The sequence below is a fragment of the Myotis nattereri genome (assembly GCF_964212035.1).
Source record: "Myotis nattereri genome assembly, chromosome: 11".
In the NCBI taxonomy this organism is placed as follows: domain Eukaryota; kingdom Metazoa; phylum Chordata; class Mammalia; order Chiroptera; family Vespertilionidae; genus Myotis; species Myotis nattereri.
In genome coordinates this window covers 19,761,328-19,788,424 of record NC_138086.1, presented here as the reverse complement: position 1 = coordinate 19,788,424, position 27,097 = coordinate 19,761,328, and the positions used below count along the sequence as shown (strand labels likewise).

Below are 27,097 nucleotides of genomic sequence, written 5' to 3'. Positions count from 1 at the left end.
AGCATTATTATTTACATTTAACATAGTGCTTCTAGGCAAAGGGGGAAACGATAAAAGTTTGGAATTCCTTTTTCCTTCTCCTTGGGAGTATGTGTCAGTTACCATTTTTAAGTTTGATCTATGAGAAGAATGATTACTTAGATCCCAAATCCTCTTATTTTTCCCTTTTTGCTTAAATAACCTTTTTGGTGATCAGTTAAAAAATATAGTTAATATTATTAAATAGGGATTAAAAAAATTTTTTTTGTGTGTGTGGTTGTGCGTTGCAAGAAAAGTGAAATCCCTGTTGGGAAGAAAGAAAAAATAATACTTAGGAGGTTTTGAAACAAATGTAGATTTTTAAAATGGCAATATAAAATAAGGAGTAGATTCCCTATCCTTGTTTTTTCAAGTCTCTTTATATTTTTAATTTAAAGTTTACCTTCAGTACCTGTGTCCCCTGAGTTAAGGCAATTAATATATTTAATTAGTATTAAATTAGTTTTGGATTCAGGTTATAAAGAGCGCTGAGTAGGTTAAATGTTGTGGTTTGATTATAACATTTTTCTATTTTTGTGGAAAACTTGTGATGAAACCATTCTTTAGAAGTCATTTACTATTGTATAATTTTAAAAACAAGCTTTGATTGGTGAACTCAAAAGTGTTCATTTATTCCATTTCTCCTCAGATAACTTCAAGTGATGTACGAAAAGGTTTGGAGTTCATATTTGTGGAAAGACTTTAAATTGGTGTTAGAACCACTAAACGTCTTCAAATGGTACTATGAGAAAAAAAAAAAAAGAAAAACATTTTCATAAATATTTGACTGTAACTGCTGTTTTCTCACTAAAAGGATAATTATCTAACCACTGTTTCAAAGGCACTGCCTTTCCCAGCACTTTCAAGTAGCTGTGATATTTACATATTGTCATTACAGTACATCAGCTAACCAGTGTCTACAAAAATGTTGCAAATTTTGTTTTTCAAACAATTTGTTGATTAAAGCGATCAACAGCCTGAAGAAAATAATCACCACTGGTGATTTTTAATTGACAAAGACTTGATATCTTAGTGATTTTAGTTTTGTTCCACTTTATTTGGCAAAATTGTCATCTGGATTGTACAGATACCTGGTTTCCTAGTGAGTGGATGTTAAGACCAAAAGACAAATTAGTACCAACACATACATATTTAGCTTACTAATTATCGGTAATTATTTTTACATTCATTTATTTCCAACTCGTTCTCCAGCACTTAAATGTTTGGAAGTTTCATTCAAAAATATATACTTACAGGAAAGTTCCAGTTCATTTTCACCCATGATCATTACATTTTTCATTTGTAAACATCTGAAGTTTTTATGAAAATTTAACATTCCCCTATTTTTCTTTAAATTTTATACAAAGCACTTTAATGATAGATGCAACTTAATTTTTCAGTTTCTATTTTTTTAAAAGACCACACATATACTAATGTTAATATGAAGGTAGTAAATAGCTTACCGATATTTTATGGATGCAGACAATCCATGCACAACCACTTCTTATGATACGAGTTTATTTCTTTAAATATTGCTAAAAAAGGCAGGTGGGGGTGTAAACCCTGACTTTTTTCTCCCAAGTAAAATCTGAAATGACCACTTTAGATATTTGATTCCTACTGTAAAATTTGGAAAATAATGAATTCTTGTTCATTTTTATAATCAAGATTTTAGGAAAAACAGAAGTACACCTATCTTTATGAAATTTTGGACAGGTTTTGTGTATCAATCTTTTGTACTTTTTAGGGAATATTTTATTTTTTAGTAATTTTTGTCAAATTATAATTTTAAAAGGTACAGCAGAGAATATACCATGTTTTTATATAGGTTCATACCTGTACTTAGGAGGGACCCTGTCCATCTGTATACTTTTTGTATAAAATTTTAAAATGTTGAAGATCCACAAGGTCGTAATCAAATACTTGTATAGCTAGAGAAGCATTTACCCTCCCAGTGCTTTGCACTGACACACTGTGAAAGGGAACTAGAAAGACTGTAACCGTTGCTGGAAATGTTCGGTGCTGAATGTACGCGCTCTTGTTGGAAATGTGCTCTGTGACGGAAATAAACCAGACCTGGAGTGATTTCAGCTAAATGTGCTTCCACAAAGGTGCATTGGTTGAAACTTAACTGTTTTATTATCAAATTTAAATTTATTCAGTGACTATGAGCAGCTACACTTGAATTATATCTTGATAGTTTTATTTTTAAAAATTAGAGTTATAATTTCTCTTTAATTTAAATACAGATTTACTTTTCCACATATGGAAAACTTGTACTTATAGGTCTAACTTTAATGATTAATAGTGTAATATATTTAGGGAACTAAATGTGTAGGTGGTATTTCATTTATAAACCATCTTCATTAGTTGCACATTATTAAACATGTATGTTTGACTTTTGCAAAGTGTTATCTTTTATGCATTCCTACACACAAGACATATTCCAAAGATATTTTCCAGACTTAAGTACCTATAATCAGTGAAAAGATAAGAGAATTCTTAAAAAGGTTGGGCTAGCTCTTTACTACAGCCTTTCATCTGTATGTCAGTCTTTTCTCTGCTTTTCTTCTTAAATAGTGTATGGAAGAAAGGGGGGAGCCCAATTGCTGGAATTTTCTTATTTCACTCACCTGTTTCCACATGTTTTCTCTGTCATAACTCTAGGGCTACACAGCAGGAATTTAAAAGGAAAGACAGAGGGTTCAAGGACTGTCAAAAATATGTGGGTCATTGAGAAAAAAATAGAACTTTGTCAGGACTGGTTTACATTAGAAGGGCCTAGAGAGATTAGGAATATTTATTGTAATAGCCAAACTAACAGATCATGGCAAACATAGAAGTTAGTGGCTAAACTGGGACCAGTTTAAAAAGGTAGAATGAACAAGTAAGAAGTGATTTAAAACTCTTTGTTCTTCCTATTCCCTTCTGGTGTTCATTCTTACTTTATGGTTTTATTTTGAATCTTGAACTCTGTCATCTCAGAGGCTTAGGGTTGAGCCTCTTGAGAAGAAGCCTAGGACATTGGTGCTGGAAGCCATTTTGCATGTATGCTATATAAACAAATATTGATAGCACTTTTTGTTCTTGGTGTAGGGAGGTAAAAGAACCATCAGAAACTGCTTATAGTATATTAAGACGTATCTCTGGCTACAGATAATAACCACCTTTGCTGCTATTTGCTCAAGAGTTTTTCTCTAGAATTTAACTCATCTTTCTTCCTGAAGATACGGTCCTCTCCTAAGTGTGATGAAAAGTAGAAACAAAAGATATGGCTTACACTTCAGTTTCCTAAGTTTGAATAGTACAAGTGAGGGCTGGGTGAGGTATGGCCGACACTGGGCGGGTATTCACTGCAGATGTACCTTGAATACACAATGACTTGGTTCATGTCTCTTATTTTTTCTTCTTTATTCCCTATTTCAAGAGACCTTCTTGAAGAATATATACATATTCTTGAAAAATATATAAATTACCCATATTTAATTTTTAGCTTGGTTTTGTATATATGAGTCAAGTTTTCTGTTGACACAGATTGCTTGCATTGTTTAAAAGTACCTTAACATTTTTTAGGAGTATGTTTGTTATGTTGTTTTATGATCAATAGGCTGTTCTCATTTTGTTTTAAAGAGCCTGTGGATGCAGTAGCTGGGGGAAGGGTTTGTTCCTTTGCTATGGCTTGAGGCTGGGGGTATAGAAAGAGGAGTTTCCCAGTAGTTGTTGTGACAATTAGTTATGGAGATAGAGAGGCATAAGTGGATATCATTTACTGTTGTGAAGTTGTAAAAGATCTCTTCAAATAGCATGACCACTGAAGATGAGATAGAAATACTTCTAAAACTTTGGAAATGAGGTTTCCAGGTTTATTGCAGTGGCCTGTGGAAGTATTCCAGATCCTTAGGAGTTTTAGAAGTTACTTATCTAATAGACTCCATAGTTTACCAGAATTATGATTTAGCCATGGTTCTGTTAGTTGATCTGAAACCATGCTGTAGGACAGCGGTTCTCAACCTGTGGGTCGCGACCCCTTTGGCAGTTGAACGACCCTTTCGCAGGGGTCACCTAAGACCATCCTGCATATCAGATATTTACATTACGATTCATAACAGTAGCAACATTACAGTTATGAAGTAGCAACGAAAAGAATTTTATGGTTGGGTCACAACATGAGGAACTGTATTTAAAGGGCCAGAAGGTTGAGAGCCACTGCTGTAGGATATGTGTAGCGTGCTGTTGGCTGTGCTGTTAGACAAAATCCTTCACTTCTCTGTTATTCTTTTCCTCTTCTCTTACTTTAAGAGCTAATGGAAACCTCAGGATTGAAGAGGAGTAGGGATCAGCAGTCTAAGAACTGTTGTTAGTTGTTTGGTTTCTAAGTTATCAGGCCCATGATAGAATGCAGAATAAAACATGTTTCACTTAAACTCACAATTATTTTGCCTTTTTAACTTTCCAGATTTATTTCTCCTCTCTTATAATATGTTTCTGTAGACTTTTCCTTTGACTCATGTTTTGAGATTCCACCTCATCTTTCCTATTTTCTCTTCTGGTTAACAAGAGATCTTAGAACCAAGATAGCTAAAATATGTTCTGAGAAGGTAAGAGGTGTGAAGTCAGCTCATTTCCTCCTAAATCTTAATGTTCTACATTCTATTTGTCAGGTTTATTATTTAATTTTAGACTTCTTCCTCTGCATATATTCACCACTAGTGCACCACAAACAGGGGAACACAGGTGCATCTGGTTGGGAAAATGCCCAAAGTTGGAGGTTTTGCTGTTGGTGCCCACTCAACAGGATTAATTTGATTGATTGTGTATTCTTGAAGTCAGAGTCTATGTCTTGATAATTTTGTTTAGTGTGTAGCATATTTGATGTATATGAGGCTATTTAAATAAATGTTTGATAATGATATTAAAGTAAGCAGTAGCCTTTTCCATCTCAAAACCATGCTGTCATATACCATTGATGGCGAACCTTTTGAGCTCGGCATGTCAGCATTTTGAAAAACCCTATCTTAACTCTGGTGCCGTGTCACATATAGAAATTTTTTGATATTTGCAACCATAGTAAAACAAAGATTTATATTTTTGATATTTATTTTATATATTTAAATGCCATTTAACAAAGAAAAAACAACCAAAAATAATGAGTTTGTGTGTCACCTCTGACACACGTGTCATCAGTTTGCCATCACTGTCATATACTTTGACACTTTGGGTCTTAAGTTCATAAATTTTTACTATCTCAGTATTGATAGATTTCACTTATTTTAGAAAATATCACCAGTACTAAAATGAGAGTTTATGATAATAAAGAGAATTCTTAGCTAATAATAATGAATGCTCATGGAGTGCTTATTGTATGCCAAGCACTCTGCTAATCCTTTACATGCATAGTGCCCCGAATTCACCAACAGCCCTCTGAAGTAAGAATGGTTATTTCATTTTCTCATTTTATAGAACAGAAAATTGAAACTTAGAGAAGTTCGGTGACTTATTCAAGTTCACATCGGTAGTATATTACAGAATTGAGACTTGACACTAAGTCTGACTACAATGCATGTGCCCTTGATCAGTACACCTAACATTTGCACCTTTTACCATTTGCAAAGCACATTCACAACATTACCTGATTGGCAGTTTAGTGTAATGCTTTGGAGCCAGATTAGTTGGTGAAATTTCTGGATGCACAAATTATTTTTTGTGTGACATTGTGCAAGTTACTTAACCATTTTGTGCCCTAATTACCTCACCTATAAAATAGGGGTCCCAGTACTTCTTAACCTCATAAGTTGTGGTGAGGATAAAATGAAAAACACATTTAAAATACTTAGAACAGTGCATGGCATGTTATAATAAATGTTAGGATTACTATAAGTGATCAAAATGTGGGAATTTTTTTATTACCTCTTAAGTTTAGAAAGTTTTTTAAAAATATATTTTATTGATTTTTTTTTTTTTACAGAGAGGAAGGGAGAGGGATAGAGAGTTAGAAACATCAATGAGAGAGAAACATCGATCAGCTGCCTCCTGCACACCCCCCCCCCCCCCACTGGGGATGTACCTGCAACCAAGGTACACGCCCTTGACCGGAATCGAACCTGGGACCTTTCAGTCCGCAGGCCAAGGCTCTATCCACTGAGCCAAACCGGTTAGGGCAAGTTTAGAAAGTTTTAGAGAAAACTTTATTGCTACACATCATATTTTAACTCCTGCTTTTATTTGAGACAATGAAGATAACTATATAATTTTCTATCAGTTCTTTTCTAATCAGATATTACTAGTTTATTATTCTTACTCATAAGTGTTTATCTTGCAAAAGGTTAAGCACATTCATTGTAAGTTGTAAGCACATTCATTGTAAGTTACACTTTATTTTTATGGTTACTCCCCAGAGTAACCTGTCTTAAAATTTTCATTATATGTTTTCTGTCACACAAATATTTTATTCTTGGTCATGTGTAAAATATTGATACGGAATACAAATTAACATAGCTGGAATATTTCTGTAAAACAAAAGTAGATATGTATTATTTGAGAGAAAGCATTCAATTATGGAAAGTATGGATTCTTCAGAAGAGCACGATTTAGGCTAAGTCAGGAGTTTCTTTGACGAATGTGTCATGAAAAGATAAGAAGAAATGACACTTTTCAACAGTCTTGCCAATGGTAGTCATTAGTGGCAGTACTCCAAATTTCAACTGAGGCCCAAGTACTGTTAAATTATCTGCTGAGAGAGTTTACCCACACACCTGACTGTTATTGATTTAGCTTTTTTTTTTTTTTTTTTTTTTTTTTTAATCCTCTCCTGAGGATACATTTTTTTAGGGAGAGGAATGGAGAGAGAGAGAGAGAGCACGCGATTGGTTGCCTTCCATACAAGCCCTCACTGGGGAGCGAACCTGTGATCTAGGTACATGCCCTGACTAGGAATCAAACCCACGACCCTTTGGTGCATAGAACGACACTCCAACCAACTGAACCACCCAGCCAGGGTTGATCTTGCCTTTTTAACAATAAGATGATGATTTTTAGAAATTTTAGTGTTTAGGGACTGGTATAATTTGCAACACTGGAGAACCTTGTTTCTAGGTTTGGATGAACCTTCATATCCTGAACTTCAGATCAAGTGTGTGGCTTCTTAATAATTCTGATATTCAACTACTTGTGTCTGGTGTTTGGAGCATATTTCTGGCACACGGAATATTGTAATGTTTAAGCAATAGAATGGTGTGGTTGAAAAAATGGCCAGACCAAAATAAAAAGTCCCCATTTGGAATACTTGAGCAATAATAACTTGCAATGTATTTGGGTGCCCTGCTCTACATAATCTGGTAACACTTTCACTACAAAAGTATGTAATGATGATATTCAGAGGAGAAATTACATCAAAATGAACCTTAAGTGCATATAACTCATATTACAACCCAGGTTTTTAATCCCTTCTATCTGTGGGATTATCCTAAAAGTAAATTAGTTCTGAGAAGTGGAACTGTGACTGTATTCAAACTTTCTAAGCTGTACAAAATTTGTGTTTTTTTTTAAACCTGAGGCTGTTTTGGGTGCTTTGGTAGATCTGAACCCCAAAGTACCTGCTAGTTGTGACTGGTAGCTTTTATTTTGGATGGGAACAAAAAAGAAGAAATACTTTTCTAAGAAAAAACAGGGAAGCACTAGGAATATTGTGTGCTCAAGTGACTGAATGATATGGAAAAAATTAACTTAGGGAAAGGATTTTTATGTAGTTTCTTTGAATTTTTGAGAGATAATTTGTTAGGGTTGTTTTATATAAGCTGTAGGAGAGTGTTTATGTCATTTTCATGCCTTTTGATCATTAGATGTTTATTGAGTTCCAACCAGTTAACTAGATCTAAGTAGCACAGTATCTTTAAACCACAGATGCTACAAGATGGAAGTACTAGTAAAACTCACAGTGGCTTGGATCACCAGCCACCAAACAATTTGCCAAGTCTTCTAATTGCAGGTGTGTGGCTGCATATGCATTCATGTATACAAACTCTGGGCTAGGTTGTTGATGTGTTTTTTTGTTTTGTTTGTTTGTTGTTTTTTTTGGTTGCAAACAACAGAGTTACTTGGTCTGTAGCTTGTAAGGAGGGATTTATTGGAAGGTTTTATGTGGGGAAATAAGGGAGATAGAAGTGGCCAGGCCTTATAGGAATCTAGGAGTATTAGTTCAAACTGGCTTCACCATGTAGATTTCATAGACCGGGGAAAAAATGCAGTTCTAGTGATTGGATGTCGACCTTTTAGCAGCAGCAGTAGTATTGCTTCTCTGCTGCTGTTGGCCCTTTTCAGACTCTGCTTTTACTTTTCTTTAAAAAACAATTACCATATTCTATGCATTCTCAATATGGTTATTACTGCCTCATTACTTCTGCTGCATATCTTCTCTGTGTCTTTCAGCTACTTTCCCTCCCCATAGAGCTTGAGTTCAGACTCCTGTAAGAGAAAGTATGATTGGTTCAGTTAGGTTGGGCAAAGCTCCTATGCCAGGCCTCTCTATAGACTGCTAGTCATAGGCTGTTTTTCATTGATTGGCTGCTCTTGAAACAGGTGCTCTTCGTTGGTTCTGTCATTGATGATCATGGTGGTAGAGTCAGTGGAGTAAAACATGGCCCTGGGCCCAATAAAAGGAGTCCTTTAAAAAAATATATATTATTGATTTCAGAGAGGAAGGGAGAGGGAGAGATTGAAACATCAGTGAAGAGAGAGAATCATTGATTGGCTCCCTCCTGCACGTCCCCTACTGAGGACTGAACCCACAGCCCTGGCATGTACCTGACGGAATCTAACCGTGTCCTCCTGGTTCATAGGTTGAGCTCAACCAGTAGCAACTGGCCGGGCAAAGGAACCTTTCAGTGGGAATCTTTTACAGAAGGACTCTGGATAGTCTTGAAATAATCTTTCTAGTACATGTCTTTCTTCCATTTTAAAGGTGATAGAATTAAAGGTAACCTGTGGGCTTGACTTTAATATCAATGCATCACCAACAATCCTTTCCATGCTGAGAAAATGTGAGAAAAAGTTTGCTGATCAGCACCTGCAGCTCCTTTCCTGAACTGCCTGATGCCGTTTCCATCTTTGGCTTTGCAGATTCATGGACAGCCTGAAGTTTTCACTGAGAAAAAGCCATTACATTTCCTGTAACAACATATTAGGCCATTCTGTCAGTTGCTGCTATTTTCCAGACATCCACAGTTATGCTGCACAGTTTGAGTTGGCGATTTAGTGAATCCTTAAAATACTGCTTCTGCTTTTCTACATGTACTTTCCACATTTAGGCTTACTCTGCAATAGCTACTTTATATCTCAGTTCCTTCAACAACAGACACTATTGAGTGTCCTTCATGTACCTGGCACTATTTCATTCTTTTGGGGATACAGAATCCTACTGTGGTTAAAGCGTGGTGTTTTAAGTATCGGACTCCTTTACTTACTGTCTGTGTAGTTTGGGCAAGTAAATTATTTTTTCTAAGCTTTACATTTCTTGTCTGTAAAATGATATTAGAAACTACCTTATAGGTATGTTTGTTGTGGGAATTTATAAAAGTTTAAGTATATATTGTATATGATATACTTAGCACAATGCCTGGCTTAAGTAAGAGCTCAATAAATATGTATTACAGTTGTAGTGATCACTAAAATTGTTGTCACTTTGCTGCTGAAATACTTTTTAGAACTTAGTTTCTGGTTATCTTGCTTTGCCATTTAATGTTCGTTGCCTTTTTGTTGGCATTAATCCAAATGTTTAATGAAAAGTCAGATGTAACATCTGTGATAAAGCCAAGATATACACAGTTTATTAAGTTAAAACATTTTATGGGTCTTCACTATGTTGCCATTTTTTTTTTTTTTTGCAGCACCTTTGACTAATTACAGAAGGATTTGTTGAACTTTTTGATATAATTTTGCTTTTTTGTGGTTAATGTCTCATAGAACAATGCATAGTTTAGGTAGTGAAATTCAGAGCACTTTTTTTTTTTTAATAAACATTAGGCTATGGGTACATGAACATATTCTGAGCTTACAAGCAAGAATTATGTCTTCTCATTGTCTCATCAGTGCCTTGCAGTATACCTGGCATATAACAGGTGCTAAGAGCATGTTGAAGGAAGGAAAGAAGGAAGACAGGAACATTAACATCAATTATCTTATTATTAAGGCTTATCATTAGTCCACAATATGTTTTTGCTTTTAAGCTTCTTTTCCCAGTACCTCATCATCTAATATACAGGGTATCCACCAAAAAAGTATACACACTTTAACAGCCAATAGCTCAAAAAATTTTCATATGTTTTTATTGATTTCAGAGGGAGGAAGGGAGAGGTAGAGGGAGATAGAAACATTAATGATGAGAATCACTGATAGGCTGCCTCCTGCACACCCCCTACTGGGGATGGAGCCCGCAACCCGGGCATGTGCCCTGATCAGAATCGAACCGTGATCTTATGGTTCATGGGTTGACACTCATCCACTGAGCTATACCGCCCAGGCTGATAGCTCAATTTTGAAAATGAAATGTACTTCAATAAACACTGCCTTTATAATTGTTCAAAGTGTGTGTACACACTTTTTTCGGGGACACTCTATATGTTGCTTCTCTATCTGCAAGCTCCTCTTTGTTTCTGTTACTGATGGCTTCTGTTACCTGCCTTCATGGCTACTACTAAGCACCGGTGACAGGTTCAAACTCATGGGAGGGCCGTATTGCCTGTATCCCCTGATAACTAGTCCACAGTCAATTATACACTATATGGGTATATACTTAGTGATTTTTTAATAATTATTTTAAAGATTTCTTTTTAGGAGATCTGTGTCTTGATCACTGTTGATTCCCCAGGGCCTAGGATAGTTCCCAGTTCATAGTTCATAGGCACTCAGTAAATATTCGTTGAATGAATGAACAATATAGGCCATGTTTATACCATTCACTTGTGAACCATCTGCAATTGTTTTCTATCGACATTTGTATTGAAAGTTCCTGTGAAGGGCATTGCTGACCATGTAAATGCTCAATCTGATGGCTTCTTGCTTTTCATCATGTTTGACCTTTCTACAACCATTAATGCTTGCAAATATACCTTTCCCAGGTTTTCATGCTCACTTATAACTGGGTCATCTTGGGCCAGTCTCAACATGGTATTACATCCAAAAAAAACAGACAGGCTCAAAAATCTTTGGAAAATAATGAATGTTTTTACTGTTAACAGAAATCTTCTAAGGTGGTCCAAAAGTACAATTACATAAAACTTAAGCAAACGTCATATAAGTTCTCTTTATTCATCTCTCCTCCCAAATTCTCATATAGTTTGGCAGCTTCCTCCAATCTCTCTTCTGTAACCTTTTCCCCCAAACCTGTAAATTTTCTACAAAAAACCCCTTGTCCACTTTTTTCATCTTCTGGTCCCTTATTTTCTTCCAAGAGTAACTCACTCTTTGCAGTTTAAATCCCTTTAGTTTCTTCCAGGTTTTTGTTTGTTTTGCTTCCCCACCTCCCATTCTCCTGCTCAGTATTCCAGAAGTCTGGGAATCTCCTCTTGATTCATCTGGTTTGCCTGGACCAACTTTCTTTGTATGACTTCAATCAATCTTAAAGCCTTATATGAGACACTATGTCCTCCAGTGTGTATTTCTTGAACTTTTGGGTTCAGCTGGGTTTCCCCCTGGTGTGTTTCTGGAGTGCCCCATCTATAGCAATATTGAAATGATCTATTTGTGTCCCTCCTCTAGGCTAGAAGCATCTTAAGGGGTAGAGCTCCTGTTATTTACTTATATACCTAGTATCTAGCATCATATCTGGAATGTAGTGGATGTTGATAAATATTTATTGAACTCATGCTCCTGTGAACTCTGATTCTTCCTCTCTTGCCACTGGCTTATATTTTATTACTAGGTTTTTAAACATGGATCAAAGTTTTCTTAGTCCTTTTCTTATTTTGTACTCTCTCAGTGATTCATCCACTCCCAGAACATCACTTACCACTTCTGTGAAGATACCCCAGACTTATTTTTCTGATTCTAAGACCTTTTTAAAAAAAGAGCACTTGTTTTTAAAGTTGCATGTCAGGCATGGATATTTCTCCAATATCTTAAATGCAACAGAAACTCAATAAAATGACTAATTATCTTCCCTTTATGGTTGTTTCCTGTCTTTTTGTTGTTGTTTTTGTTTCCTGTCTTAATTATTCACATTTCTACCCTCCTACATACCTAGGCTAATTAGGATCCTAGGAAATACTTTGACTTCTCTCTCTCTCTCACACACTCTTACCTAATCAGTGATCCGTGCCTGTCCATTTTACCTTTGGTTTTTCACATTTGGCTCCTCCCTTGCCATCTCCACTTTTAGTAGTTTAGTTTGGACTCTTATCTCTTTCCTACACCATTGCAATAGTCTCTTTACTGACCCTCTTTCTAATCTGGCTTCCAAGCTGCTGTCAGAACTATCTTCCTAAAACAGATCTATCATTACTGTATGTTCATCGCTTTTGTTCATCACTTGACTAAACTTACTCATTCTCAGGTCTCAGCTTAAATGTCACTTCTAAAGAAAGACAATTTAAACTACATCTCCCCTGTAGTTTTCATGTTTCTTTATTGTCATCCAACATAGTTTGTAATTATGCTTATATCTGTGCATTGTTTTCTTCAATGTCTCGTCCCACTGGAGAGATTTATGTAAGAGACTGGGAGGAGGAAAAAAAAAGACCAGGGAGAGTTATGTAGCCCTTGTGTGTACCACAATGCTTGGGACATAGTTACGCTTAAAAACATGTGCTGAGTGAGTGGATAGGTGATAGATAGCTTATCAGTATAGGCAAGCAGGAGATAGCAAAGGCAGAGAGAGAAGTTGCAGGGTCCTGGAATCTTCCTACATTCTCAGAGTCTTGGTTTGTGTTCTAGCTATTCTGAAATAGTAATCAGCTCTCCCTTCTGCATTTTGCATTTATTTCCATGAGGATGGAAGCCAAAAACTGTATTACCCCACACTCATGCTTATGCTGATGTAACCAGCTGATTAGGGGGCCTTGGTGGTGGCAGTTAGCTTTGTTTATCTGTTAAATTAATGCATAGGTGGTACCATAGACATGCCACCAAACAGGTACTAGCTAGGTTGCATTAACCCAGATTCCTTTAGTCTCTAGAGTGATGCAAGCCCTTGTACTATATGCTAATTAAAGTGTTTATTACTTGTAGGACAAGTTGTGTTTGAAATGAGGTATTTATTCGCCTTTTAAGGATTGAAGATTTCATCTTAACAAACTTTTATTGCTAGAAGATGAAATAAGTTGTTAAAAATATCTAGGGACAGATTTATAATAATAAGCAAATTACCCCCCCTCCCCCCCCCCATTGAGCCTGCTCAGGTGTCAAAAATCTAAGAATTTCATGAGTATTTTTCAGATTTCACTGTTTTAGGCTGACTTGCTTCATCCATTCAGTAGACATGTCGAGCTTCTAGTTTGTACAGGACAGAATTAGGAGCTAGGGTTACAGAGGTAAGACATGCAGTTCCTCCTCTCAAGTTTGGTGGAAAAGACACATTATAAGATACACAGCAGTGGAATGTTAATTATGAAAAGCTTTCCCTGACACTGACGGAAGGCTTCTCATGATTCCTAAATTCATTCTTGAGTCAAGTTTCACTTTAGCTGGGCAGAAAAACTTTCCAAGTAGGTTCAGAGACATGAGACCACGTGTAGACCAAGGGGAGGAATATAAGGCAAGGCAAGGGCCAAATCAAGAAAGAGCTTATGTACCAAGTAGTAGTTTGAATTATATTTCCAAGATTAGGGGTAGCTGTTGTAGGGTTTTAAGCAGGGATATCAGATAGCATTGAGGAGACTGAATTGGAGTGGAGGCAGAGGGTGATATTTGTGGTGGGGAAATAAAATGGAAGCCAGTTTCCAAAATCTTAAGTGATAGCAGCCTAAATGTAGGTAATGCCAATGCAACTATGGAGATGGATACAGAAACTGTACTATATTTCAGAAGTGGAATTTCCCAGACTGGAGATGAAGAAGGAATTTAGTGTGATTTTCAGGGTTGGGCATTTTATTTGGGCAGGTGAGTGGTACCATTCTTTAAGGTAGGAAACGGGAGGAGGAACACTTTCTAGGGGGAAATAATGAATTAAAGTTTAGATGTGTTGAAGGTGAGGTGCTTGTGGGGCATCTAATTGGAGATGCTTAGTAGGAGTAGGCTATACAGACTAGAGGTCAGGAGAGATTGCGTGGGGCTGGAGATTTAGGAGTCATTTTTGTCCATGTGGTTGTTGCAGCCATAGGTTTCGAAGACATTACCGGGAAGAATAAATAGAAACAACATAACCTAGCACTTCTCACATTCTTTTAGGTTATGTAATTTAGTTCAGTGTCTTCCTATTTTAGTTTTTCATTTTGAAAATGATGTTTGGCTAGCACTGGGTTTCTCTGTCTCCTTCCCCACTCTACCTCCCACCCTCTGCACCCACCACATGTATAAAATCTATAATATAACATATATTGATAATAGTGTAAGACAGTGGTTCTCAACCTTCCTAATGCCGCGACCCTTTAATAGTTCCTCATGTTGTGGTGACCCCCAACCATAAAATTATTTTCGTTGCTACTTCATAACTGTAATTTTGCTACTGCTATGAATTGTAATGTAAATATCTGATATGCTATATGTGTTTTCCGATTGTCGCGACCCACAGGTTGAGAACCGCTGGTCTAAGACATCCTAGATAGTTAAGTTATAATAATGTGGGCCAGTCTATGTGTTGATTTTAGAGGGCTTTTAAAAAGACTAAGACCTATTTTAAAAGATTATTTATTTAAAAAGGAAATATCTAATTTTCAAAGATAAAACAATCTATTAGTTTTCTTGGATTGGCAAGATTTGTTGAATCCCATAGCTGTGATCTGTCCAGGAATTGTTTGTGACTTTTTCCCTATGCCTCTGACCAAGGCAGAGACTATTTCTGAAAAGTAGAAGAAAGCCATCTGGGTAAATTAATAGAATCTGACAATATATATGATAAATTTAAGTAATTTAGTATCCATTGCCTGATTCTGTAGGAAAAACAGTATGCTATTAAACATTGAACAGATGATTGAAATATATTAATTTTACTTTGTCAAGCTGCACTTTTTGGACTAGTGCATATTTAAAATAACAGTAAATAAAAACTAGGTTCTGCATTGTCATACATGTTTCTGTGACCCTCCCAATTTCTTTTTTTCTTTTTATTGAATTTATTGGGGTGACACTGGTTAACAAAATTATACAGGTTGCAGGTGCACAATTCTACAACACACCATCTGTACACAGTATTGCGTGTTCCCCACCCCAGGTCAAGTATCCTTCCATCACCACTTACCCCCCCCCTCCCCGTACCTCCACTGACAGCTGCCAACCTGCTCTCTGTCTATGAATCTGTCTCTATTTTGCTTGTTTGTTCATTAGATTCTACATATGGGTGAAATAATATGGTATTTGTCTTTCTCTGACTGGGTTATTTCACTTAGTATAATGCTCTCCAGGTTTATCCATGCTGTTGCAAAGAGTAAGATTTCCTTCTTTTTTATGGCCAAATAGTTGTGTAAACGTACTACAGCTTTTTTATCCATCCATCTACTGATGGACACTTGGGCTGCTACCAAATCTTGGCTATTGTAAATAATGCTGCAGTGAACATAGGGGTGCATATATTCTTTTGAATTAGTGTTTCGGGTTTCTTTGGATAAATTCCCAGAAATGAAATTGCGTTCTTTCACCTCCTTTTTGAAGGAAGAACCTAACAATAAAACTAGATTTTTGCCATCTAGATAACCACCAGAGTTCAAGTGGAGATTTTTGTCAACTTTGAAACTGAAATGAAGCAGCCTATTTACCCTGCCCGGGCCAAGGGATACTTAAAAGGGTATGCAAAATGACTTTTAAGAAGTCAGCCCTGTTCAGGATACAAACCATTAATTTAATACTGAAAGCATAGGTCTGTATCCCATCCGAGCTGTCCAACTTTTGATTAACTTAAAATATGCCTTTAAAGGGAAGATAATCCAAGGAGACTGTCAAATTTCTATAGAGTAAATTATATGGGTACCTTATGACCCTTGAAAACTGAAGTCAATAATAGAAGTGCTGACAGACTTGAACTAGAAGAGAATAGCAATAATAAAACAACATTTTATTATAATGTACAGTAAAATGAGGAAAAACGTTTAAAGTTTTCTGTTTGCTTTGAAAATGGTTTCCTTTTGTTTTTTTGAACTTCAAAGTAATAATAGGCATTAGCATAAACCTCATATCTATGTCAAAATAACACAAGGCGCATTGCTGTAGCACAGAATCATTTTAAAAATATATTTTATTGATTTTCTACAGAGAAGAAGGGAGAGGGATAGAGAGTTAGAAACATTGATGAGAGAGAAACATCAACCAGCTGCCTCCTGCACGCCCCCCAGTGGGGATGTGCCCGCAACCAAGGTACATGCCCTTGACCAGAATCGAACCCGGGACACTTGAGTCCGCAGGCCGATGCTCTAGCCACTGAGCCAAACCGGTTTGGCGAGAATCATTTTAAATCAAAACTTAACTGATACCTGTATCAAATACTTCTTTTTAAATAATTTGTTTTTAAACATTGATTTTTTTTCTAACAAGCCTCTTTATACCCATTTTTACCTCAGTAAATCACTAAGAGGTTATTGAATAAAGGTAATGTCTATATTTAGGTTTTTCAAGGATTGTAACATAAATGAACAGTGGAATGTGTTTAGAATATATACTTTCCACATTGAGGACTTCATTTGCTTAATAGCTTCCTTTATATTTGTTAATATTCTTTCTCCTCCTATGCCAACATTTTACAGGTAAATTTTATTTAGAAATCTCTTCCAAGATTTATCAGTGTTATAATGAAACACAAACACAATTTTTATAAGATAATGAATTCCCTTATATTGCATACAAGATCACTAGATCACTGAGGGATAGAGGATAGTTTTCTTTGTTCTGATTTGACTTGTGGGTTTTTTGTACAGCGCAATCCATAGCACTCTATTTCATTAGCCAGACCCAATTCCAGACTTAATCAATGGAAAAGTAAAACTGGCACCTCTTGAATGAAAAATTACATCTAGATGCATATTGATCTTGTATTTGAGCCTGTTCAATCACTTTTGATATATTACTAGCATGTCATCATCACTCCTTTGTATTCTGTGAAGAACATTTGGCAACCCAGTATTTAAAAAATATTTCTAACACTTTTGCCAAGTTACTATTTAAAATCAAACTGTGTCTAAATTTATCATCCTGCTACCAGAACTGACTCCCTTGCTGACTTTGTTTTGTCCATGCTGTCATTGTCATTTTGCTTATCACAGATTTTAAAGTTCTGTTTCTCCTATGAATATGTACTTGACTGCTCCAAACCATGCTGACCTCTTCCTCTGATAAACTTAAAACACTTACCATTTATTTTTCGCTTTCATTTTTTGTTATTATAGCATTATTGTGTAATCACAGTGTCCCCGTTTTTAGACTAAAGCCTTTTGAGACCCAAGACTGACAGTTTTACTCTGTAGCATTAGGTTATGAATGAGGGGGTCCCAGGCCTGTCTGTCCCCATTCTCTGTTCCTGAGGAGTCAGTCATTTGGTTTCTTTTCAGTGTCCTCCTCATGTCCTACTTTTATTGGTCTAAACTTCATATTGCTCAACTTTTGGCTACTGTGATTCTGTTAGTATCTTGTGTTTATGAAGATTATGGATGATTTTTGGAGATTCTTGGGGTAATTTTATGGGAATACAGGGGAGATTTTTTTTTTTTTTTTAGCTTTTTTCTACCTCGGGATTCATTTTTAAACTCTACCACAACATTTCTTACCTCTTTATAATTCCTTCTAATAATATTTATTCATTTCTCAAAATATGTTTTGACAGTCTATATATCTTAGAAGCAATTGTCTGGATATATAAAAAAGGAGGATTAACCAGACTTTTACTTTTGGTACAGAATAAAAAGAAGAGAAACTATCAATTTCATAAAAATACATTTTCTTCCCATACTCTCTTGCTTACTATGTTGTTTTTATAGCCTGATGGGAACAGAGCAGGCAGAAATGTAAATAATTATAATATCATATTATATATGTCACTACAAAGTAAAGCTTATTTATTTAGCCACCTGCCATTTTGTATATACCTTCTTTTGAGCCATAATTCTGTTGAATTGTAGATGGGACTCTAGAGATTTAGTATAATCTCATTTTAAAACGGAGAAAATTGAGGTAAGTGATTGCACAAGGTCACACATGTAGTTAATGAAGAAGTCAGGAATAGAGGCCACCTATCTCTTAAAGATTACTTCAGTAGGTGATAACATGTACATGTAAAAAAATAAACAGTACAAAAAGGTGTACTGTGAAAGGTAAGTCTTCATCCTACCCCATCTCCCACTCCTCTCATTCTCTTCCCCAGGGTCAAGAACTTACCCGTTTCTTGGGCTTTCAAGAGCTGTTTTATGTATATGTACCCATATAAATGTCATTCCTCGTCACGCAAATGCTGGCATATTGTACACACTTTTCTGTACCTCGTTTTTTATCTTGTTTTAACAATATGTCTGAAAATTGTAGAAACCAGGTATTTTTATTCCTTGGTCCATGAACTTTCCATTTTTTACTATATTGCCTATCATTCAGACATCCAGTTTTTGCTAGTGGAAATAAAGTGTTAAATTGTTCTTTGTTTCCAGCATATCAATTTGAATACCACATGTGCAATATAATGTGTTCCACATTTTTATCAGAAAGAGATCATGGTCATTGATTTATATGATTAAGGTTGAAGTTAAAAAATCATAAGTGAAATATATATAATAATTACTGCTAGTTACAAAACATAGCTGATTGGAATATTTGCTATTCCATTAGATAAAGAAATGGCAGTGAAGTTTTTAGGGAAGTAATTTACCTTTAGACTTGTGTAAAAACCTGTGTGCTATGTGCAAAAACAGTTTAATATCTCAGTGCCAGTGAAAAGCAATGATTTTATAAATATCAAACCACAAATGTTTACCTTCTAAATTTTAAAATCTTCACCTTCATATAAAAAAATCACAGAAATAAATTTTTATTTGTTAATTGAATCAGTTTTTAACTATTTTTTAATGTTCTTGGTAAGATTAATAATCTGTATAAAAATATATCCTCAATTTTGATCATTTTGGATTTATTTTGGCCAACTTACCTATCAATGCAATTGCTTTATTTTTCAGAGTTATTGATACCTATTAGAACTCCTTGATTTTAGCACTCTTGCATCAAACTGTATAAAAAATGACAAATTCTTTTTTAAAAAGTGTCCCATGCCAAATGTCCATGATAGGATTCATAGAGTAGAGATTATTTATATTTGGGCTAAATAATTTAATTATTCAGTAACTCAGCATTCTCCCTAAAAATTTACTGAGTATTTCTCTCTGAAAAATAGTATCAATTATAACTTTATTACTGATTAGAAAAAGTTAATCAGATTAAAAGTATTTTTTAATAATACTGTCACAATAGTTAAAATTTAGTAGTAGAACAAGTAAGATTGTATCCTTGAGGTTCCTAGCATTAGTGCAGCTTTTGTGTGTGTTATCCTCAGCTCTTGACATGAGGTCCTATTGGTTCTTACTGTACTCTGACTTTGGAATTCTTGGTGTAAGATTGTAAGATTGTGACCTAAAATCTTGTCAAGAATTGTGATAAGTTATGCTAGGACCTGGCTGTACTTATAGGTCTCTCTCCTATGGAGATATTATCAGAAAACAAACAATGACAAGCAAAACACTCCAAATAGGATAAAACAAAACAAAACACCCTAAGTAACTGCATATTGTGTATATTTATGGACATGGGAAATGTCTTGATATATATTTTTTTAAATATATTTTATTGATTTTTTAAAAAAAAAAATGTTTTATTGATTTTTTACAGAGAGGAAGGGAGAAGGATAGAGAGTTAGAAACATCGATGAGAGAGAAACATCGATCAGCTGCCTCCTGCACACCCCCCACTGGGGATGTGCCTGCAACCAAGATTCATGCCCTTGACCGGAATCTAACCTGGGACCCTTGAGTCCGCAGGCCGATGCTCTAGCCACTGAGCCAAACCGGTCAGGGCTTGATATTTTTTTTTTTTACAGAGAGGAAGGGAGAAGGAGAGGGATAGAGAGTTAGAAACATCGATCAGCTGCCTCCTGCACACCCCCTACTGGGGATGTGCCCGCAGCCAAGGTACATGCCCTTGACAGGAATCGAACCTGGGACCCTTCAGTCACAGGCCGATGCTCTATCCACTGAGCCAAACCGGTCAGGGCGGAAATGTCTTGATATTTATTCTTTAGTAAAAGTTTATATGTCCAAGTTCTACTTGAACTTTTTGTTTAGGTGACTAATCCTTTTGATAAGTGAAACAAATACTTATCTGTGCCATTAAAAAACATATTCAACTTCTCTGAACACTATGTTTTGTTCCTCCTTTTCCCATCATTTCCATTTCTAATGAAATGGTTCTATTGTGCATGTGTGTATGTGCACGTGAGTGGGTGTGCATATTTGCAGTCACATAGCCATGTAGTTTGAGGATGGTGAGCAGGAAGACCCTCCGGAGGGCAGGCTTGCCTCCCTGCCAGGCCTCACAGGTAACTTCGACATGGCTACTTTCTAAGGCTGGCCCTGATTATTCACCTGGTGGGTGATTGGGTGGGAGAGGACTGTCACTCTAGCCTCGTAGATACTGGGGTATAAATACCACAATGCTAGTTTTTAAAATTTGCAATGAGAAGTATTAGGCACATTCACTCCTCATATTTATGGTTCAATGTATTTTCTTAGTGGGCAAATCTACATGGAAAACTAAATTACATTCATAAGGTTGCTTGATGAGCATTGGGTCAGCTCTCTGATCAATATCAGGAAGCTCTGGTAGTGTGATAACGTTCATCTTTTCCATAGGAAGATAGAGGGTGGGGCAAAAGTAGGTTTACAATTGTTAGTATAGACTATAATATAGTAAATAATATAAGAATAAACTCTTTTGTGTACTCACAACTATAAGCCTACTATTGTCCCATCCTGTACTTGCCACTCAGACCAGATATTTTTCAATTTTTAGAGTTATCCTTTCTATTAGACCAGGGTGCAGGCACATGGCCAGTTTTTACTTTTTTGGTTTTATTTCTTACAGAGTTACTGTAGACCAGGGGTCCTCAAACTACGGCCCGCAGGCCACATGCAAATACAAATATTGTATTTGTTCCCGTTTTGTTTTTTTACTTCAAAATAAGATTTGTGCAGTGTGCATAGGAATTTGTTCATAGTTGTTTTTTTTGTTTGTTTTTTTTTTAGCTATAGTCCGGCCCTCCAACGGTCTGAGGGACAGTGAACTGGCCCCCTGTTTAAAAAGTTTGAGGATCCCTGCTGTAGACTATCTCCTTTAGTACTTTTTCCCATTAGAGTTTATTAAAATTGCGCTAATGTATGTAAAACACTTAACCTAATTCCTGGCATATCAGTAAATAAATGATAACCAATATTAATAAGTGCAACTGGTGTTGAATTCAGGTCATCTTGATACTTGTAATGTCAAAGACAGTCTTTTATGCCATTTCTATAGATGATTGATCTATCTCATCTTTTACATTTTTTTATCCTTTAATTCTTTTTAACTCCTTAATGTCATTTACTCTTAATATTGAATCCATAAGCTAATTAGGACAGTCAGTTTTGGCTCTGCATGATTTTGCTGCTATTTTGTTTTTGACATTTTGCTTTTTTCAGAATTTTAGTTTCTTGTTTCAAAATACTCTGTTCCCCATAGTTCCCCTATCTGTAATGTGAATTTAATGAAAGAGATGACATTCAAGTTACTGCTCCGCCCTAGGGGAAAAATATACCTTTATATCTTAGTAAGTGATGTCAGTTGTAGTCCTTTCCGTCTACTCAAGCTTACCTCCATTCCAGGCTCTGCTTGCATTCTTTCTCACAGAGTGTGAAGGTATTTAGAAAGTGGTGGCAGCAGCTGAAGCCTCAGCACAGGGGGATGGCCATGGAACTGGGAGGCAATGGGTGAGAAACGGGTGGACGTTTGATGATGGCGAATTCAGCAGCCAACAGTGACATTACAGATCTGACAAATACACAGTTGACAAATCAAACCTTTTTGTGTGCGAATGAGAACAGAAAGGAATAATTGAGATGAGTCCGTGGATCACTCCAGCAACAATAAGCCTTGTCAGCCTGCCCCTCTCCATGATGTGGCGATTACTTATTCTTCTAAGAGTGGCAAAGGAGATTTGTGAGAACAGTGGGAAAATTGCCAGAGCTCCTTCTGGTCTTTGTAAAAATACAGATTATAGTGCATTTTTGAAGCTGGTGGTCTCAGAACCACACTCTGAGAACAGTCTTAGCAAACATTGTGGACGTTCAGAAAATGGATACATCATTTCAGACTGCAGTATTCAGGGAAAGCTTATCAGAATGGCTTTGGTCTGGGTCTTGAGGGATGGACATCATTTGACTAGATGACAGGAGGGAAAAGACATTTTCTTGATGGGTGAAATGCCAAGAACAAAGGATCAGGTGGGAAAAAATAGTGTATGTAGGGAGAGGGGAGAGTCAAGTAATTTGGTGCAAAGGTTCTTAAATACAGTCCATGAAGGAGAATTACGGCAGTGCCTCTATTAAGTCATTTCACTCCAGAGTTGGAAAAAGTGGGCGCTATGCCATTGTTGGTCAGCACATGACTGGATGAAACTAGTATTGATGCCTCTCCGTGCACCAAGCTTCATGTTTTCATGTGCTCTCTGATGTCATCAAAGAATTCCATTTCATGATGTTTTTTGGAAATGGGAAAGAGTGTCAACATCTTTAAAATTCTCTTGTTTTTCTCTCAATAAATATTCAAACAGGAGAAAAAATGATGGCACTTTGGGGGCAGATGTATACCTGGTGATGTTCATTAAGGACACATCATGGTGTTCCTGCTTTGGTGAGGAAAGGATAGCCGCTCGTCATTGTGTCTTTTTATTTTCCATATAAGCAGCTGTCACCAGAGGTATTACCAAGAGGTATTACCAAGAAATAGGAACAGAATATGATATTTTTCTCTCCCAGACAGAAATTTGCTGCCTTTTCAGAAGTCTTAATTGACCTTGAAGGCAGAGGAAAAAATGTGACTTTAACTTGAGAGTCTTGGGGGAATGTAGTGTTCCGTATAGAGGCTACCGTAACCTGACAAAGCATGCTGTGGAATTCTGCATTTGTTCTATGTACCTTTGAGTCAAGGATTTCAACACTTGTTGCCACGGAAAAAAATGTTACGCTTGATTATCAGAAATGATGTATGCGTTGCTGTCTCAAAGACCATATCATAATTTCAACTCAGTGGGCCAAAATTCACTGGAATTTACTACTGGGCAGTTAGAAGTATTTTTAATTATTTTTTTCAGGAAGTCACCTCTATTTTTCATGGAAAATGTGAGGGAGGCATAATCCTTTGTAAATAATGTTTTTATTTATTTCTTATGTTCAGGAAGTCAGTTTCCAGTGCAGTAAAATAAAGTACATTGTGTATGCATTTCTGTGCTTGGGATGAATTTGAGCAAAGGAATGACAGGAAATTAGCTCATCTGAAGAATATGGTGGAAAGGGGAGCTTTGGCAGGACTCGGGTGGGATGGTTTAGGGAGTCAGGTTAGCCCCTGTATCTGAGTTATTCTAATAATCTGAAGGTAATTTTCTAGATTGAGCTCGTGTGTGTGTGTGTTTAAATGTCTGCGACAATAGGCACTCAAAATGTCAAACAAATTGCTGTATGGATAGAAAGTTGGGCGATAGCCCCCCAAATAAATACTCTTCTGTTTCAAACCTGTTATGATAAATCATTTGGTGATAAGGTTTTAGGGGAGAAAATGCTTTTTAAAGAAGTTCATACAGCTTTCTTTTTGTTCAGGAGCAGTGGGTTAACACAAACCTTTGGCCTCTTAGGATTTTATCTTCATAAATTATATTTCTGATAATTTTTTTTTACTAAAGGTATGCCTTTAGACATGATAACTTTTATTCAGTACCTTCAGAGGGAAGGAAACTTGCAGGATGGTGTGGTTTAAGTCACATTCCAATCAACATCGGAGTTTAGATTTGTTCATCATTAAGTTAAACCAACCTGACAACTCTGAGGTCACTTTGGCTTGAAATGTCACTGGAACTTGTGATGGATCTTCTGTCAATTCAATAACAGCCCTGGAACCCTGCCCCCATGTCATATTAGTGTAATTTTATTTTCATCCTGTGTATTTTCCTGGAATATAGGTTAGCTAAACAGATTCCCTGCCCCAAATTTTTAATGTGTTATGTTTGGAAGACCAAGATGTTTAAATTCAGACTCTAGTTCATTGTAATATTTTAGTTTTGCTCCTACTAAGTTCTTTCAAGTTAAAGAGAAAAATTATTGAATACATTGTTAAAACATTGGTATTATCTAAATATTTCTAAAATATGGTAATTTTTTTGTTTTTAGCAAACGTTGTGTTCCCAGGTCTGTGGAGATAACAATCAAATTAAGTGTGTTAGAAACCCAGAAAGCATTCCCTCCCCTCTCCCCAAAGTAGAAATGTTTAATAAAGGTGAGGTAGAACTTCAAAAAAGATGGTTTTGATAACTGTAATGGTTAAGGGATAAGTTGCTCTGTAATATTGTGATTACTTAGAACCTTTGAGGAGATAAACTAGTTCTGTAGGCCATTCATTAATCCTTAAAATCTTTTGATTTCCATCACTTTGCTACACAACATGAAATAATTATTTTAATAAATTTGAATTGGGAGAAAGAATGAGTATATAAGAATAGAGAAAAATTCCTTTGAATTATCCTGTGTTTAAAATTTATTTGTTACTTTAATATTTTTTTATTTCTCAGAGTTGAGGTACAGCATAAGCCTGTATTTTTATTATAAAAATAAAATATGCTTATTGTTTACAATTTGGGCAATAAAGGTTACCTGCGGCCTCATCACCGGAGATAAGCAGTTAACATCTTGGAGTCTTTCTCTCCATTATTTTATACTGGTGTGGTGTGTTGTGTATGTATACACGTGGACACACAAGCATACACACACCACAATTGGGGATGAAACTTTTTTTTTTTATTCCATGTGGTACACTTTCCCAGATGATTGGGTATCATTTTTCATCACTATAGATTGTGCACCAAATACCCCGGGTGAAAATTTTGTATGCATTCATAATTATTATTGAAGGGAAATCCTGAATTGGAATTTCTAGGGCAAAGGGCACTAACAAATGCGAGGGCGCGGATACACGTTCCTAACGGGCTGGAACACGCCGCCTGCGACTCGGTCCCGACGGCACAGGTGCACCTCCGGGGCCGGCACAGGTGCACCTCCGGGCCCGGCACAGGTGCACCTCCGGGCCCGGCACAGGTGCACCTCCGGGGCCGGCACAGGTGCACCTCGGGGCCGGCACAGGTGCACCTCGGGGCCGGCACAGGTGCACCTCCGGGGCCGGCACAGGTGCACCTCCGGGCCGGAGTGGCAGCCGGACCGCCTGTTGGGCGCGAGTGGCGCGCGGAGCTGGGGTCGCGGCTCTGGTGGCGGGAGGCGCCGGCGTTGCCCGTTTCTAACCGGCGTGTCTTTGTCTCTCTCCCTGGGGACCGCTAACGCCTGGCCGAAGCCTCGGGAAGCCGTCGCCCCGCAGCGCCGCCCCGCGCCCCGCCGCCCCGGGGAGCCGCTGCCCGTCGGCGGCCGTCACCACGCGCCAGGCCGCCGCCAGCTGCCGCGCGAAGCTCCGCGGGGGCGCCGCCCGGGAGCGCCAGCTCGCCGCCCGCGGCCTCCGCAAGCCCGCGCCCCCGTGAGCCAGCGCCGCCGCCGGCCGGCGGGACGACGCCAGCCCCGAGCACAGCTCCGATACCTCAGGCGCCTCGCCGCGTCCCGCCCTCCAGGCCCCCCTCCTCCTCCGCGAGCTCGGCGGCCGCGCTCGCGGACCCACCCCCGCCCCGACGGCCCGGGCTCCCCCGGGAGCACCTGTGCCTTAGGGCGGCGGGGGAGGAGGCCTCGCCGCCGGTGCCGCTCGCCGAGCAGGACTTCCTCCTCCCGTCTGCCCACCCCTGGCTTTGAGAACCCTGCCCCGGGCGCTGCCATCCTCCCCCTCCTCCACGTAATTTATCGACTCCTAGCAGTTCTTCTCGTTAGTTCTTCAAAGCCTAGGCCCCGCGTTAGTCCTCGCCACCGCCAGCCCTGCCCGGAGCCCGACGATGGTGTCCATGGTGTGCACACCGCCAGGGCCCCGGCGATCGGCACGGTCTGCAGCTAAGGATGCTTCGCTGCGGTGGGCCTCGAACTCCTGCTGGGAACCTCCTCTCCAGTGGCCATTTCCCGCTCCGAGTCAGCCCCGGCTCCCTCCCGCACCTGCCCGCTGCCCTCGGGGAGTGCACTGCGCGGGGGTGGCCGAGGGTGCTGCCCGGCCCGTCCCCGCCGAGGCTGAGCGCGGCCAGGTGTCCAGGACGGCCCTTCGCCCTCCGGTGAGACGCGGGGCCCCGCCAGCAGCGCCCTGGGCGGGGCCGCAGCAGCCCGGCCGGACTCGCTTGGAACCGCTGCGCGGAGGCTAAAGCCCTTCCTGCCCGTCCCTGTCTCCTTCATGCGTCGGACTCGCATTCTGGTGTGAAGGCCGCCCCTCCCTGCTTCTCATTCCTTCCCTTACCCTTCACTGATGTTACCTCAATAAAACTCTTGCAAGCCGAACCCTGCCTCGGTGTCTGATTCTAGGAGGACCTGAGCGGACACCTTATCAGACATTCCACCCTGATCACCATTGTCCTATCCTGCCGGACCCTTGGTCCACTGACAGCTAATTCACAGACTTCATTTTTCCACTCCTATGAGCCCCTTCCTGGATTTCCTCCCTCCCTTCCTAGCCGAGATCCCACGGTCCATCACTGTCATCACCTCCTTGAACTACAATGGTTTCAGCAGTCTTGCACCTGAATTCCTTCCAATCTACTTTT

The 27,097-nt window shown here is 38.2% G+C and overlaps 1 protein-coding gene across 2 annotated transcripts in view; it reads left to right on the top strand.

The window, feature by feature from the left end:
- Positions 1 to 26,834, top strand: part of ZNF800 (zinc finger protein 800) — a 53,241-nt gene extending 26,407 nt beyond the window's left edge. The window contains exon 6 of one of the 2 annotated variants that reach the window (XM_081102071.1): positions 25,768 to 26,834. In XM_081102071.1, the coding sequence (XP_080958197.1) occupies positions 25,768 to 25,948 (181 nt within the window). In that variant the 3' untranslated portion in view covers positions 25,949 to 26,834. Of the gene's footprint in view, positions 1 to 667; positions 4,958 to 25,767 lie in introns of those variants that run through there. The other variant, XM_081102072.1, reaches the window with a different exon arrangement.
- Positions 26,835 to 27,097: the final 263 nt, after the last annotated feature.